At 27.6% G+C, this 17041-nt stretch overlaps 1 protein-coding gene across 9 annotated transcripts; it reads left to right on the top strand.

Annotated features, from left to right (window-relative positions):
- The first annotated feature begins 2334 nt into the window (after nucleotides 1–2334).
- On the top strand, nucleotides 2335–14737 carry LOC136092393 (uncharacterized). 9 transcript variants are annotated; one of them, XM_065820558.1, is made up of 8 exons: nucleotides 2335–2448; nucleotides 5110–5152; nucleotides 9808–9876; nucleotides 12886–12958; nucleotides 13037–13492; nucleotides 13709–13989; nucleotides 14127–14234; nucleotides 14395–14737. In XM_065820558.1, the coding sequence occupies exons 2-8, from the start codon at nucleotides 5138–5140 to the stop codon at nucleotides 14641–14643; spliced, it is 1251 nt and encodes a 416-aa protein (XP_065676630.1). In that variant the 5' UTR covers nucleotides 2335–2448; nucleotides 5110–5137; the 3' UTR covers nucleotides 14644–14737. The 9 variants fall into 9 exon arrangements, with proteins under 9 accessions (XP_065676630.1, XP_065676625.1, XP_065676623.1 ...); XM_065820557.1 differs by lacking the exon at nucleotides 2335–2448 and adding an exon at nucleotides 3413–3583; XM_065820556.1 differs by lacking the exon at nucleotides 2335–2448 and adding an exon at nucleotides 3413–3583 and having other exon boundaries at nucleotides 12886–12962; nucleotides 13026–13492.
- The last annotated feature ends 2304 nt before the right edge of the window (nucleotides 14738–17041 follow it).

Genomic DNA, 17041 nt, shown 5'->3' with positions numbered 1-17041 from the left:
TCGTTATCCGAAAAGTTCGTTAACCGAAACGCGTTTTCCCATAGGCCGCCATTAAAAAATTTTTAATTGGTGGATTTTGCCGAAATAATGGGGGAAAAAATTCAAAAAATTGTCCAACTTGATAAATAAAATAGGCAAAGGTGAAATGATTGAAACCTGAGATTTATGCACTTTTAAAAATTGAAACAAATTGAAATTGTGCATGAAAATTGCTTGTCAAAGTTTTAGAAAAAACTAAAAATTGAACATGAACATTGCTTATCAAAAAAATGAAAATTCAACAAGAAAATTGCTTGTCAAATTTTTACCAAATTTTTATGGTGCCAATGGTTGATTTATTCACACCAAACTCCTTAGCCAGGTCACTTTGCTTTTCATCTTTTTGCACTCTTTGAATGATTGTCTTTTTCTCTTCAAGAGTGAAAACTTTTCGGCTTTTTTTCGCAGGGTTCGACATTTTGAAAAATCGCAAAATCGAAAAAATCGCAAGTGGGAAAAAAACCTAGAAAAAAGCACAAAAATGCATGAAAAATATTAGTGAAACAAGAAAAGAAAAAAATGAAACAACAAAAGCACACCCAGCACAACCATTCACCTCCCAGGCTTCCATGACACTCACAAAACTGAGGGGGAAATGCTGGACGGCGCGCCCGACCTTCACGCGCGTGTGCACGCCATTTGGCGGTCCCGGTTCGTTAACCAAGTTCCGGTTCGTTAACCGGGGGAGGATTTTGGGCAAACTTTCGGTTCGTTAACCGAAAGTTCGCTAATAGGGGGGGTTCGTTAACCGGGGGACGACTGTAATATATTTCTTGAAGATACGACTCGTTATTTACAATAAAATCTTGGATCGCGCCAAGTGCATACGCCAAGTCACACGTTGAATAATATGATACGCAAGAGAGAGAGAGAGCGAAAAGAGCGCTTTCTCTTTTTATATATAATATCAAGAAACCAACTGGCTGCTGCGTTAGCGAACTAACGCAACAACAATAGTTATTGTGGCGTATTGTATTACTATTACTATGGACTAAATTCAAAATGCTGTTGTATAATAAAGTTTTAGATTCTTTTCCCACGCATTTATTATTATTTGGGCACTAAAAAATTCAGAAGCGCCCGTGATGCCCGTTTTTAGCAGTCATTTACATATATAAATTTTATTTATTTTGAGAAGTGAGTGAAAGCCAAAGAAGTACATATATTATGTATATTTAATAAACTGTAAATTCAGGGGGAGTTCGTGGCATCCGTATCTAGTAACCAATTATATATATAAATTTTATTTATTCCGAATTTAATAACACTAATTTAATAACTGTTTAAAGAATAATTTATTTAGAATTAGCCTTAATAATAATCGAAATTATAAAAATCTATAATTTATTATATGTTTATAATTAAATAATTATTTACTTTGTGAAGTGAAATTTTCGATTTTTTTAATTATGTCTGAACTGATATATAAATTTTCACCGGATGACGACGTCTAAATTAACTGAATAATTACATAAAGCACGTGAAAAATAATTTATTTTTGTTATTATAATTAACCGCTAATAAGTATTAAATTGTTATGCGTTATGAAATCAGGGAATCATTGACCTGGGTAATTTTATATTAGATTGTCTGATCTAATTCAAATTTGCTACAATTTTTTTTTTAGATTACTCATCATCAGGTCCGGACCGTTAAACTTTTTAGGGGGTCATTTTTGAAAAATGACAGTTTAGAATACCAAATAAATATTGTTTTTGATTTTAGAAATAAAATTCTTGCTTAACTTTACAAATAGACCTAAAAGTCCAGTAACTTTGTTGAACACATACAGCAGTGATAGATCCAGGAGGGATGGGGGGGGGGGGATGCATTCCCACCCCCACCAAAACCTGAAAGTCCTAAAATATCTTAGAGATGGAGAACCTTTTTTTTATTTTAGGGGACGAAAATGTGATTCAAAATACAAAAATATTTAAGCATCTCAACCCTCCAACCCTAGGGGATTTGGTCTCTTGGTTACACTACCAAGGACATGCTATTCCTCGCCATAGTTTAAAACTTATGTGAAAGGATCAAATTCTATTGAAACTTTTATAAAACAACTATTATGTAATGCGAGTTTTGGTTACAACCTCCATCCTCTTTTATAAATACAACCTACTGTTTATAAGATTTAAGAAAAAATTTCCAGCTAGACTTTAATTAAGAACCCCCACACATGTTTATTAGATCTGTACAAATTTTCCAATTTTTCTCCCATTATTCTCACCCCACCTTATTAAGCACTTGAGAGTACGTTATCTAATTTGAGCATCAAAAACGAGATTTACTGCTGCGATATAATAAATAATATTGCATAGTTTCAGTTTGAATAATTTTATTGATTTTGATAAATAAGTTAATAAAACTGAACCGCGTTTTTGAATGAATTCGTGACGTAACTTAAACGTAAGAACCTAATTTTTATCTTTGTTATTTTCTGTGTTTTGTTTAGTGAATTGTTATTTTTCCATATATAAATCGATAAAATAATGCAAATAGTTTTCTTTTCTTTTTATGAATCAATATTAAAACTTCTAAAAATGATTCAGTAAACAATTTATATCATTGTATGAAAATCGAATTTATTGAGAAATACGTGTTGTTATTTAAGTAACTTTTGATTTAATTATAAGTATAAAATACACTATAAAATACTATAAAAATAATATTTAACTTAATTATTTTAGTAATAATTATTATAGAGTAGTGTTGGTTACTCTGTTTTCTTGAAAGTAACTTTTTAAAAAAGTCAACAATATATTGGTCAATAAATATTATTATTAAAATAATATTAATAATAACAATAATCTGTGACAGATTATTGTTATTAATAATATTATTGTACAAACACATACACACACAGACTGTGTGTGTATGTGTTTGTGTGTGTGTGTGCGTGCGTGTGTGCGTGCGTGTGTGTGTTGTATATGCATGTATATATATACATGCATCATTGTTATATACATATCATCATTATTATTATTATTATTATTGCTATTATTAATATTGTTGTTGTTATTATTGTTATTGTTATTATTACTATTATTGTTATTATTATTATTGTTATTATTATTATTATTTTTATTATTGTTATTATTGTTATATATATGTGTGTGATAACAATAAGAATAATAAAAAATTATGATTATTATAATAATACATGTACATACATACATACATACATACATACATACATACATACATACATACATACATACATACATACATACATACATACATACATACATACATACATACATACATACATACATACATACATACATACATACATACATACATACATACATTTTTACATATGTATATATATAAAAATACATACAATAACTATGTAATAATATTTTGTTAATGTATACACAGTATGTTAATGTATACACAGTATGTTCAATAAGAAATAAATAAAATATTTTGCAGTGTTATATTTTATATATTCATCATAAACATTTACAGTGTCATATATCATGTATGTACTTTATATGAAGGATATAATGAAACTGAAGCTGTTTATTAGTTTATCAGTTTGGTAAGCCTAATTCAGTTCATTGATTTGCTATTTATAAAAATTTAAATATAATTTTCAAGAAACTAATAAACAACAAATAAATTTTAAATATGCAAATATAAACAGATGTTTATTTAAAAACAATTTCATTTAAATTTGTTTGCAATTTTATTGTTATAACTGTAAAAATTATCTTTTCAAAAGAATCTTCTAAAAAATATCAATTACAGTTGATATTTTTTAGAAGATTCATTAATGAAAAATCTCTTTTCATTAATGAATCTTCTAAAAAATATCAACTGTCTCTTTGTCATGCATAATTACAAAAATGATTCAAATGATCTAATTTTTATAAATTTAACTGTTCTCTTTCAACATCATTTCACACATTGAGTTCAGATATAAACATAGGTAAATCTTTTACAATAGACATCCGTTATAGATGTCTTTTTTTTTTAGATTCTACCACTTGTAACTTTTCTACACTTCTCTACACTTCAAATTTCAAAAAACTTTTATCAATAAATAAACTACAAACATTCTTGAAAAAATAAGGTTTTATTCAATTGACATAGCATACCAGTCTGAATTAATTCTGACTTTTGAAGCATTTTAATCAAGAGCCTAATGACAAAAAGAGGTTCTTTTAAATTACTGCAAATATATAAGTAAATAAAAAGCCTATTTATATTTTTGCAGTAGAGTAAAGCACAGTGGTTGATAAAGAGTTTTAATTCCAACAGGGAAGAGTTATATTTAGTGGGGTTTCAGCATACATAATAAAACTATTTTCATAGATTTAGTTTCAATAGGCAATAGTTTTGTACCGCATGATGTATAAATATTTTTAAAAATGTTTTTTAAAATCAGTTTTAGTTTAATTTTCTGTACCTTTTTTTCAATTTCCTTTTTATAAGCTTGTTTTTTTTATTATTATTTTAATTGTATGCAAAATGTTGTAAAATTCTATAACTCATTTTGGTTAGTTTCATATAAAAAAATCAACTGATTGAACTGTATAAACATTAACTAAAATAGTTAGTTATAATCCCTTTATCATAAAATTCTTTTTGATTAAATTTTGTGTTCATTTAAACTAATTTTTAATTAAAACTTAGATCTTTTACTAAAAATCGTAATAAGTGTTTGGTTAAGAAACTGACCACGTTCATGATCACTTAACGTGTTGATTTTAAACTTTTTTAAATTTCAAAAAAATCTTGGTATCAAAATGAACTGGGGATCAATTACTAACCATCAACTTTGGTTATTATTGTTAAGCAAATTTTGGTTACTCTTTAACACCCCTTATTACACCTCCATTTTCTTGGTAGTTAAAATAAAAGCTTAATATCTTCATTTTTCTCAAATTTCTTAAAATCAAATAAATAAAATGTTTGTTCCAGAATTATTTTGTTTGATGTGGAATTTTTATATGATATGTTTTAATTAACAGATTTATTTTATAAATAATTAAATAGTAATTAATAATAAAATTTACTTTAACATAAGTTATAAGAGATGTCTTAAAAACAATTTGCATTTAGATGCAGTTAGTTGCATGTGGTTTCAAGTATGGCATTTTGTACAGTAAGTAAATAAACTTTAAGTAGTTTTTTGAGAGAGTTTTTTCACCATACTATATTAGTTTTTTAGTATTAAGAAAAACTATTAATTTTTAATTGAAGTGTTTATAAATAAGAATTCTTTATTTTTTAATGATGATTTTTAATGTAATTTCAATTGACATAAATTTATAGTTAGAAGATAATTACTTACCCTTTTGAAAAAAGCTAATTACATTTCTTTTCTTTTTTTGTTGTTGTAAGTATTTTCTTTCTTTCCACTAAGGCAAGCTAGGGACTGCAGAAGGGACATAAAACCGGCTTCACTCTAAAGTAGATCTTTCTTCATTTTTTTTTTACTTAAAAAAAAGAAAGTTAGAAAAGTTTTTACATTGTAGGTATTAAATCATTACATGAGACACAAAGCAAGTGCATTGCTAGCATTAGCAAAAAGCATTACTAGGATTGTTACACCAACACTTTTTATCATAAAAAGAAAGATTTTAAGAATAAAAGATGTCTAAAAAATATTTTTACTTTTTTGAATGTTTTAAACGCTATTATGTGTTTTTAAGGTATGAACCATTTAAATAACTACGAGATATGTTAGATAGTAAAATGTCTTCTACTACCTTTTTTAAACAGTTTTTATAATTTTATTTCGCGGTTTAAAGTTCTTGTTTCAAACATTATTTTTCATTTTAGTGAAAAGTGTACAACCATAAAGCAGTTTTTTCAAATATTAGTAGCATATTCGTGAAGTTTTTTATAATTCTCTTAAACATTTTTGGTTTAATAATGCACTTCGATAAGCTAGAAATATCAGACTTTATATAAGTCAAAAATAATACTTTTAAAGAGCACTTGTGTAAGGGAATTCACTATTTTTCTAGTATAATTACAAAATGATTTCAATTTGTCTGCAAGATGTTTATTAATGACTGCAATGTCTTTTTCTTATGTTGTTGAGCTATTGAAACAAAAGTAAAATGAATTAAAATAAGAAATATCTGCTCATCAATAAAAAATTAAGGCAACTTAAAATTAATTTTTTAAATTTGTGCAGTGTGCAACTGGTTGTGTGCAGCTTTAAATATGGTCTTTTAATATATTTATATACAATCAGGGGTTAAAATAGAATAAGAAATCAACTTTGTTAAAAAGTAAAAAGTGTTTGTTCAAAAGAATGTGAATTAGCCCATTTGGGTGCATAATCAGTCTTTCTAATTTTTGCTGTCAGTGCATTTTTGTTAGGTGCATTTTTGCTGTCATTCGAGGTGTTCACCAAAATTAAAATTTCTGTTCGCAATTATTTGCTTATGTCAAATACTTATATTAGGGAAAAAACTTTTGAAATGACCTAATAAAGTTTCTGGTGTTTAAACAGAAACATAATAACATAAAGAAGAAATAGTTATGTTCAATAACAAATAAGTTTTGAATGCAGTAGTAGATATTGATAAAGTTTTATGAGCATTTTGAAACACTATAGCAATTTCCAAAATAATTTTATTTTAGTTTACTTATTTTGCTTTTTATATGGTCCTTCCTTGCAATCAGCTGTTCATCTATCTACCTTCATCCATGTTTTTGCATGCTCCTTTTGCTGGAACTCTTTTAGTTAAGGAAATTCAAAACAGATGATATTCATGATTAAAAACCCCCTGTTAAATTCTGCATTGGTTACAGGTATGATCATTGATGAAGAACACAGATGTTTTAATCTTGACAATGCAAATTGCTCTGGCGTTTGTAAAATATTATCACAAAAAGCGGATGCATGTTCTTCACGATTAAAATGATCTTTGAAGTCACAAAACTCATGTTTTATTAAAGAAAAAATCGTTAAGCAGAAAGTTGTGTAATCCATTCAGAGTATCTGAAAATTTTTTGGAAATTTGTATTTCATTTAGTTTATTTCTTAATCATGAATATGGTTCAAGGCATCACACTAATTGGGTCAAGTTGTGATTTTCATCAATAGATTCTACGCATGACTTGGCCTTATCAATTAAAAGTTGATTTCTACTTCTGATATATTCACATCTTGAAAAATACCATTTTCAACAGTAGTTTGGCTTCAGAAATCTTGGGATCTCTAGCAATTTTTTTCCTATCGAAGATAGATATGAGACAAGAAATAACGTGAATTGTGTTTTGCGAATGTGAGGTTTTTTAATTGAAGAACTTTTGAAGTAGATTTCAGTTCCTCCATCATACATTAATAGCAGGTTTTAAGAAATAACACGCTTGCAAGTCCTTGTGCAAGGCTTTTAAATTTGGTTCTCTCTTTTGAATGCAGTGTTGGATCAAATGAAGCATTTATGAAATGCTAATGTAAAGCTTTAAAGTTGTGCAAAATGGTTTTAACAGTTCAAAATGATGAAGCAACCCACTGTGTAATGAGAACTCTTCCAATCTTAAGAAGACAAACTTACACTTCATCTGCTGTTGTAAAAAGCTATCTCTTGTTTTTTGAAGAGTGCTGTACTAAGCAAAAAGAGTGAAAAAGCAATGAAGCACTTGAAATTTTTAATCACAACGCATGCTTTAACTGCATAACTTACAGCCAGTTCAAGGCAATAATTCAAGCAATATCATCCAACTAGCCGAGAAAATATCTGCTTCAATTGTTTGAAAAAACTATTATTTGATCTAGTCATATCAGAGTAACTGTTACTACAAAATTTTAGCAAATTGTCGGACAAATAGGAATCTAGTTATTCATGCTGATTGAGACAGTTTAGTAATTGAGTTACGATTTCTGCAGAATTGACTTCATTAAACTCTAATAACTCAACAAATATGTTAGTTGGAAAATCGCCAAATGTATAAGGAAGGTATATTATCAAACAAGCTTTCCTGGATGAATTTGTGTTTTCATTGGTACTGAGCAGACTGGGTTATTTCTGAATGTAGCATAATACTTTTTTTTTATAAACTCAATTTTTCACTTATAAAATCAATTGTCTCCACAAACAACATTTGAGTGTAACACTCTGCCAGCATTAACATCACTTAACTGTAAATCAATGAGTTTAAGATGGTCAGTGTAGGGTCTGTTGTTTTTAACAATATAGTATGCTGTTCTAAATGTGCGTTCAGTTGTTTCTTAGTCTGCTTGTTAATTTTTGCAAAATTTGTTTCAAATGCACACCTTTTTTTTTTTTTTTTTTTCATTATTTAACAATTAATCAACAAATATATTCTGAAAAAGTTATTTTAGGGGATATTTAAATAAGTAAAAATAACTTTTAGACATAGACAAAACTGAAAACATTTATATGTTTATACTTATGTCAAATAAAGATACTTAGCAAAAAATTGCAATGATTAGAGTCTGGAAACAAAAAAAAGCCCTAAAATTCCCTTGCCCCAAACCTGACAGCAACAAATTGATAAAATATTTTTTTACTATATTTAACTTATTTAGTATTCATTGATAAATTGTAAATTTCCTAAAATAATTTCTTAGCGTTCAAAAATAGTGACCAAAAAAACTTTGTAACCCCTCAATTTGAGGGAGGTTCAAACTTGACATGGTCATAATTTTTGAACGCTAAAAGATTATTGTATAAAATTTATTAATGAATATTAATTTAGTTAAAAATAGTAAAAAAAAAAAAGTATTATCAATTTGTTGTGCTAACATTTGAAGTAGAAGCGTCATAAATTTTGGGACATTTTTGTTCCCAGGCTCCAATCATCACAATTTTTTTGCAAAGCATTGCTATTTGACATATAAACATATAAATATGGAGTTTTCTCCATGTTAGGAAGTTATCTCAAACACACAAAAATGCTAGATTCACCCCTGGAAAGTATTCTTTTATAATCGAGTTTTCTAATTGTTTTATTTTATTAGAAGTTTTTTTTAAATAATTTATAAATATAAATTTAATTGTAACCAAAAAATAAAATGTTTTTCCCTCACAGAGTCATAACTTTTACCAAAAATTACTTATTAAAGTAATATAAAATTATGAAATTTAAATTAATATAAAATTTCTTTTCAATAAAAACACTGACATGTTTTAATGTGACAATTTATGATATTTATAAACAGACATTAAATATCTTATTTATAAGCACCAGATTAATAAAAGATAGTATTTAAATTATTAGTATTTAAAAAATATTCAAGTATTTTAAATTTTATATTTATATTTATATGAAAATACTTTTTTGGAAGAAAAAAAAAATTTAATTTTTTTTTTTTTTGATCTTTGAAACTCTTTAAAATTTTTGAAATTTTAAGTTGCTTACCACAAGCAATTTAGAATATTTTTTCAAATTTTTTTTATTTTACACTATTGTATTACTTGTTTTATCTATTTAAAGTTAATGAATTAAAAGCCTAAAAGTTGAAAAAGACTCTTAAAGAGATCTTTTAATTTAATTTTAATTGCAGAAAAATGAATTATTTACTTGATTTTATTTATTTATTTTTTATGTGCATTTGTTGTAAAAGTTATTTTAAAAACTATTATATAGTTATTCTAAAATAGTAAATAAGTTTATTTAAGTTTGTATAATTAATGTTGTATTTTATTACAATATAATACAATATATAAAAAAAATTATTATAAAATTATATTACTAACAAATTGTTTTAAATTCATAAATTAAAAACCAACCATTATTAAAAAGAAGGTATAAAATTTAAGTAAAATTGCTTAGGTTGGAGTTTCAGAGGACAAAGTTGATAAGTTAAAGTCTGCTAAAAAGTGTCTAGCCTGTGGGAGACTGGTAAGAAATTATTATTCTTTTTTTCACTTGATGAATTAAACTAAAATTAAGTTGTCTTTTTTTTTGTTTTTAAATGAAGCTTTTATATCAGATAATATATTTGCTGCAGGGAAAAAAAGATTCTTCATCTTTTTGAGTTCAAAATTGTTATTAACCCACTGAATAAACTATGATGCGTATTTGATGGAATAAAAATAAATGTTTGACGATGTTAATCAATGTTTAGTTAAACATTTGTTTAAAATTTTATACAGTAATTATTTCATTTTGTATATCGTTTACAAATCATGCTCAATTTTTTATTATAAAAGTTGAGAGTTACTTTATCTGATCAAGTTTTCATATTTTTAAAAGGTTTTCTGATAACGTTAAACATATTTTGAGAGTTTTTCTGATTTTTTAAAATATATATATATTTTTTTGTATGTTTTTCGATTTGAAAATATTTTTGATAATTTTTCTTTCAGTAAATAATTTTTTAGTTAGTTATTTAAATAATTTTTCAGGTATTAGTAATTATATAGTCAGTTATTTAAGTAATTTTGTAAGCAACTTATTTAAGTAAGAACTATTAAAAAATGATTAAGCACACTAGTAATGCTGTTGGGGTACCCAGGCACCCATAGAGCTACATGTTAGTTAATGCTGGCAGGGCTATCCCAAAGAGATTTTAAAGGGAGGAGGGTGACATCTGCTTTTTTCCGACAGAGGCCAAACATTTTTTTTGCCAACTAGGATCTAATATAAATAAAAAAAGCTGACATTTGCCGACTACCGATTATAGATCCAATTTTGCTGACTCCAGTGTCCAATATGCCAACTAGTTAATTTAGTCAGGGGGCTAGACAACCCCTATGCCCCTCTTCCCGGGACAGCCCTGACTGCTGGGTAGCATTATCAAATGATGGCTAACCATCATTTGATAGGGCTAATGACACTGATGAAGATTTTCTAAAAGTCCCTAGAGTCTAACTTCTGATATAAGATATGAGTTTAGAATTCTGAGAATATTTGATCTTAGTAACAGACAATACTTTTTTCCATAAAATTCTTGCAATGGCAAAAAAAATTTTTCTCCAAAGTGATGTTTCTGTTGAAAAAATTAAAGAAATAATTTTAATTTGAAATAGCAAAGGAAATAAAGTGTCTTCCGAGATTATAAAGAAACTCCAATTTTTGACAGAGAGACTAAAAATATTAGCCCAAGAACCATTCTGAAGAAAATTTACAAAAGAACTCCAGCCAGCCTTAAGATAGTTATAAGAAGTACAATGATAGGATAAATATGATGATGATGTGAACATGATAAGGCAAATCTAGATACACCATATGTGTAAACTAATTGAGAAGAATAGCATACCTGATCTTATTGAAGCCTTTGATATGTCAAAATTAATAACCCTTGCCTCACCATTTTCATATAATGCGCAGTAAAGATAGAAAGATGGTAGTAAAAAATACAATGTCTCATTTAAGTTAAAGAAAAGTGTAAAAGTTCTAGTGAGATTATATCATGATTTAAATCACTTTAAAGAGAATGAGGAAAAACTGAGAACAAGCCAGGTTCAGAGACATAACTTAAATCAAGGAATGAAAGTAAGTGATTAGGCTTTTATGAAAAACAAGTCACTAAGCTATCTATTTAAGTAAGAGATTGAAAATTATAAAAAATTTAAAGCTATCAAGGTCAGTAGTATAAGATCCAAGCCAATGGATCTAACTTTTAATATTTTAGGTATGATAAGGAGCAAGCCATATGAGTGAATGTGGCATCATTGCATGCAAAATGTCAGTCATTGAATGTGTCGGTAATCTCTATGCTATTGTTGGTTTCTATGGGGGTCAAACTCTAAATTCTATAATTTAGAGTTTGACCTCCATAGAAACCAACTGTCCAATATCTGATGGGTAAAACAAAAATGGATTCAAAATTTATAAATGCATAACTAAAGTTCAATACAAATTTTTAAAAATAAAGATATCAGGGCAATAACTAGACAAAAGTTTTCATTTACATCCAAAAAGTGTTTTTTTGTTGACTAGTGTTATTAAGAGATCTTATTTAGAAAAAATAATTGCTAAATTGTTTATATTTCAGAAATATTTTAGTTAAATTGCAGAGATAATGTAGTTAAATTGCAACAAATCAAATAATCAATTGCATACTAAAACTATCTTCAACATTTTTTATTGGTGTATGCAATGCAGAAATAAGCAGACCAATCGAAAAGAACAAACCCTTCACCAGAAGCTTTACAGTTCAAACAAAGCTACATTAATAGAAGATATTTTTGCTGGAGAAAATTTTTCAGAATTTATTTTTGCCATTTTGGTTCCAAATAGCGACAATAAATTCTAGTAAAATTATATCTTACAGTATTTTCTCATGAAAAAATATTTTAATTAATTTTTTTTATTCACCTGTAAATATTATGTTCATATACAATTATATTATATATTATATATATTATACATGATAATATACTTATTTTAACAAAATATATTCGTATACATTTTTTTCCAAATTTTTTTGTCAGAATTTGGATTAGTGAAAATATCATTTGGTGTTTGCGTGGTGAGAGAAAGTTTAAGAAGAGTTTAGAGTCTTTAATAGTTATTTGCTGACAAATTAATACTACACTTTGCAATAAACATATTTTTAACAAATGAAAATTGAAAATCTGTTCAATTTGAGGTTCAAATGTTTCCTAAGTGTTTCTTAGTTATTTAGGCTATTTTAAACATTGCTACAGAGAACATGCAGTGTTTATATTTCTAATTTAAAAAAAAAGAAAGAAATTCATAATGTAACTTAACTATTTATCATTCTCTGTGCGCATTAAGAGCAGTACAAAATTATTTGAGTCTGGCCATATTTTTTATTTCTTTTTTTTTTTTTTTTAATTTCTGCCTCATGTTTCTTAGGATGTTTTTGCTTTAAAATAACAATTGTATTTCTACTGTACTTAAACAAGTATAACTTTAATAATTTTAATATGTTTATTTTAGAATGCTGTTGCTAAAAAAAAATGTGCTTGTGGAAGTGAATTTGTTTCCAAGTGGAAAAGTATTCTCAAGGAAAGTATGTATGTCATATTTTTTTTTTATTAAGATAACAAGAGAATCTTCTTCAACATAAAGTTCATTAGTGTTTTTATAGCCCCAGTTGTATTGACACCTGAGCGTCTGCGATCAAAAGTTTTAAATGATGGTTACCAATCGAGCTTAGGTGCTTACTCTGATGCAGAAGTATCTGATAATGAAGGTTTTCAAGTTTCAAATAAAGACAATAAACTTAATGCTTCTATCACTGACTTTCCAAATGAGATCAGCATTGAAGTTAGTAGTGAAAAGTTGTACCCAAAACCAAAACGAATCAGAAAAATAAAATATGGTTTGTCTTTTGACTTTTACGATCAAAATTTGATAACTGCGCAAAAAGCAAGTGTTGATAGCTACAATGAAAAGATGCTTAATGATAAAAAGCTTGAATCATTTGCACTCGACACTAGTGTCGAATCTAGTAAAGAAGACCTTGTGTCTCCAACTTCTTCTATTTCTTCTTCAAAATCTTCGATTTATGCAACTGTAGTTGAAGACTACAAGGAAGTTGAAGGTAATAAAAACTTTAGTTTTTCAGAAACTACAGAGCAAAGTTTTAGTAAAAATGACCCTTTCACTGCTCCATTAGGTGACACAAATGTCACCTTGAAAAATGAGTCAAATGTTACATCTCCACCTGTCAACCTTAATGAACAAAATTTAGAAAAAAGCAGTCATGTTAAAAACATTGATGTCTCTTTTACTGGAGGTAATGAATTTAATCATTTAGGAAAACGTCCAATTGGAAGACCGCGCAAACATTTAAAGCTAAATGTGCCTAAGCGTGCTGTAGGTCGACCTCGTAAAGATGGCAAAGTATCAGATAAAATGAGCTATTACCAGAGAAAAAAGGCAGAAAAACTAAGAATAAAAAACTTACAACTCGAGATAGCAAATATTTCTGAGCATCATACAGAGACAATTACTGATGAGTTAAACCCAAAATTAGCTTTTAGAAGTATGGAATCTATTCAACCAAATGAATTACACAAGATATGGGAGAATAAATTTGTAATTATTTTAAATTGTTAATTCAGTGAATTTGTTTGTAGAGTTGTTTTTATTCATTTTACTTTTTATTTTAGTTTGATTGCTTTTTTGTGCTTGTGTGTGTATGGAAAATTAAATAAACTTTAAACAAATTTCAGGTTAAGAAGCGCGGTCGTCCTAAAGGCTCGCGAGATACTCGTCCTCGTCAAAAAAAAAAACTTGCTATTGACTACAATGATAATAGAGAAATATATGAAAGTGCATTGGTAATTTTTTTTATATAAATGTTATTTTTCATTATGATTTTATTTTAAATATATGATTTTTTATACTAAATTTTACTTTAATTTGATATAAATTAAAGTAAAAATTGAAAAACACTTTAATCCTTTTTGATATTGTTATTCTTTTATACATACAAACTAGGAAAAATTGTCAAACTGTGGTAGTTTAAATGTGCCAAAAAAAGCAAGATGTCTTCTGTCTCCACCATCACTTATGTCATCGATAATAAGGAAACAAAAAAATAATGACAGTTTTGATATTAAAGATAATGAAAAGTCAGAGCGCAAACAAGAAAAAGTGAACTACATTTCAGAAGAGAAAAAAGAAATTTTCTCTCTTATACTTGACGAAATTAATCGAAAAATTATTTCACAAAAGTGTTTTTTATAAAGTGTTATTTTTTGTGTGTGTACATTATATTCTTTTTGTTCATAGATGAATGCAAATGTTGTTGATATTTTAGCTAATAAAGAATTAAAACTGAGTTCCAGGTAGCAAAAACTAATCCCCACTATTTAGAAAACTTGAAAAAGAGCAACAACAATAACAGTAATAACATCACATTTTACACGACAGCAATTCTATTAACTCACAAATACCAACAAGTTTACCAAAAATATACATTCAACAACTACACTATCAACAACTTTGCCATCAACACTATCAAAAGTTTTACCACCACTAGGGTATTTAAAAAAAAAAAATGAAAATGCTAGAAAAATGTTTGCTATCTTTTATTTATATACATATATATACATATATATAATGAACTATTATTATGTTCTACTAGTCATAAAAGTAGCTGTAAAGTGATTTTTTAAAAATTATTTAATTATATTAATATTCTGTTTGTGCGCAAGCTGTTTGGAGTTTGATGTTATGAGCATTTGTTGTAATGGTCAAAACTTAAAACAAATTTCAAATTAATATATCTGAATTAAAATATGTTACATCATTATTTTTAGTTTGCATGAAGTCAAGTAGGGTTTTTCATTACTGTTTAACAGTAACAGTAAAACAGCTGTTTTTTGGTCAAAAATGAAAAACAGTAAACAGCTGTTTTTTCAGAACTGTTTTTACTGTTTTTAACGACTTTTTCATGTTTAAAAAATATTACATATTGGTGATAAGTTAGTGTTTTTCCTTGTGTTTTTCAAAGAGAAGAAAGTAAAATCTTGGGTGTTTTTAAAAGTAACACATTTAACAGTACGTATTAAATCATTTTAATTTGATTTAAGAATACAATAACAATGCTTATATATTTCAGCAATGTCGTCAGTATGGGATTTTGCTACAAAACGAAAAAATCCAAAAACAAAATCTCTCGAAGGACAATGCTCGCGATGCAACAAAATCATTGTCTGTTCTGGAAATTCTACAACTACATTGAAAGCACATCTTAAGACACATGGAATTGATTTTGAAAGGTCAGCAGCTGGCACATCCAATGAAGAACCAACAGCAGAGAAAAGAACAAAATCAATTTTTGAATTTTTCAATCGAAAATCCCTCAAAGAAATAGTTACAGATATGGCAACTGATGGTATTTCAATTAGAGCAATAACTAGAAACAATTATATTCGTCAATCTGTATCACGAGATGGTTACAAACTTCCAGCTAATGAACGTGATGTCATGAAATTAATTATTGAAGATTTTAACGAGAAGAAAGCAAAAGTTGTTGAAATAATTAAGGAAAAACTTGCTAATGGAGCAAAATTCAGTATGTGCGTAGACGAATATACAACAATAAGAGGAAGACGATTCTTTGGAATTAATGTACACAGCAGCGATGATAAAGTCACTATTAAAACTGGTCTTGTTCGCATTGTTGGATCTTGTTCTGCTGAAGACATGGTTGTCGCTATGAAACAACATTTAACTGAATTTGGAATTGACATGAACAAAGATATTGTTGGCTCAACTCAGGATGGAGCAGCAGTGAATAAAAAATTCATTAGACTTGTGGATATAATCGGCCAGTTTTGCCTAAACCATGCTCTACATTTGGGTGTCTGCGATACTTTATATAAGAAAGAGAATGAAATTGAGGAATGCTATTTTGATAGCGATGAATCTGATGAAAGTGATTGCTTTGATGATTGCCTTGATTTGCTAAATGATGACGACATTGAACAATCTGAAATTAGTTATCACGATTTGCTTTAAAATTCTCGAAAGCTTGTCAAATTCATAAAAAATTCAACACTTCGCAACAACATTTTTTTGAGTAAAGTGAAAGCTTTAACAGGACGTTAAAATTGAACTACATCTTGATGTAAAAACTCGCTGGAATTCAATTCCAACCATGTTGGACTCAATTATTAAGACTGAAATGGCAATTCGAGAGACTTTATTTGAGTTCAATGCGACACACATTTTGGATTCAATTGATTTTATTGCTCTTCGTAATCTTTATGATGCTATGGAACCGATGAAACTTGCAGTTCAACGTTTAAGTCAGGAGGATGCAATATTAGCAAGTGCTGAAATAATTTTGGAGTTAATGTTTAAAAAATTGTCAATGATCAACAGCAAAATCAGTGAAGAATTGTACAATAACTTGAAAATCCGTACTGATGAAAGATTGAACAAGAATGTTGTGAATCTTTTAAAGAGTTTAAAAGATCCTTCAAACACTCCAACAAAAGCAACATTGATATTTGCTAGTCGTCTTGCTTCTCGATTGTTTAGATTTGATGAAGAAACTGAAATAGATGAGTTGATACAATCCGAATCTGAAAATGTTAGTCTATCACTAAACGACGAATTAAACTTGCTTCTTCGT

The sequence above is a fragment of the Hydra vulgaris genome, chromosome 15 (assembly GCF_038396675.1).
Source record: "Hydra vulgaris chromosome 15, alternate assembly HydraT2T_AEP".
Taxonomy (NCBI): Eukaryota; Metazoa; Cnidaria; class Hydrozoa; order Anthoathecata; family Hydridae; genus Hydra; species Hydra vulgaris.
This window is presented reverse-complemented; position numbering and strand designations above follow the sequence as displayed.

Bases quoted from the DNA above. Each gene is read 5' to 3' on its own strand.
- LOC136092393 (XM_065820551.1), top strand. The intron at 9,877-12,885 runs GTAAGAAATTAT...TGTTTATTTTAG, and splicing joins GTCTAGCCTGTGGGAGACTG to AATGCTGTTGCTAAAAAAAA. The intron at 14,235-14,394 runs GTAATTTTTTTT...CATACAAACTAG, and splicing joins AAATATATGAAAGTGCATTG to GAAAAATTGTCAAACTGTGG.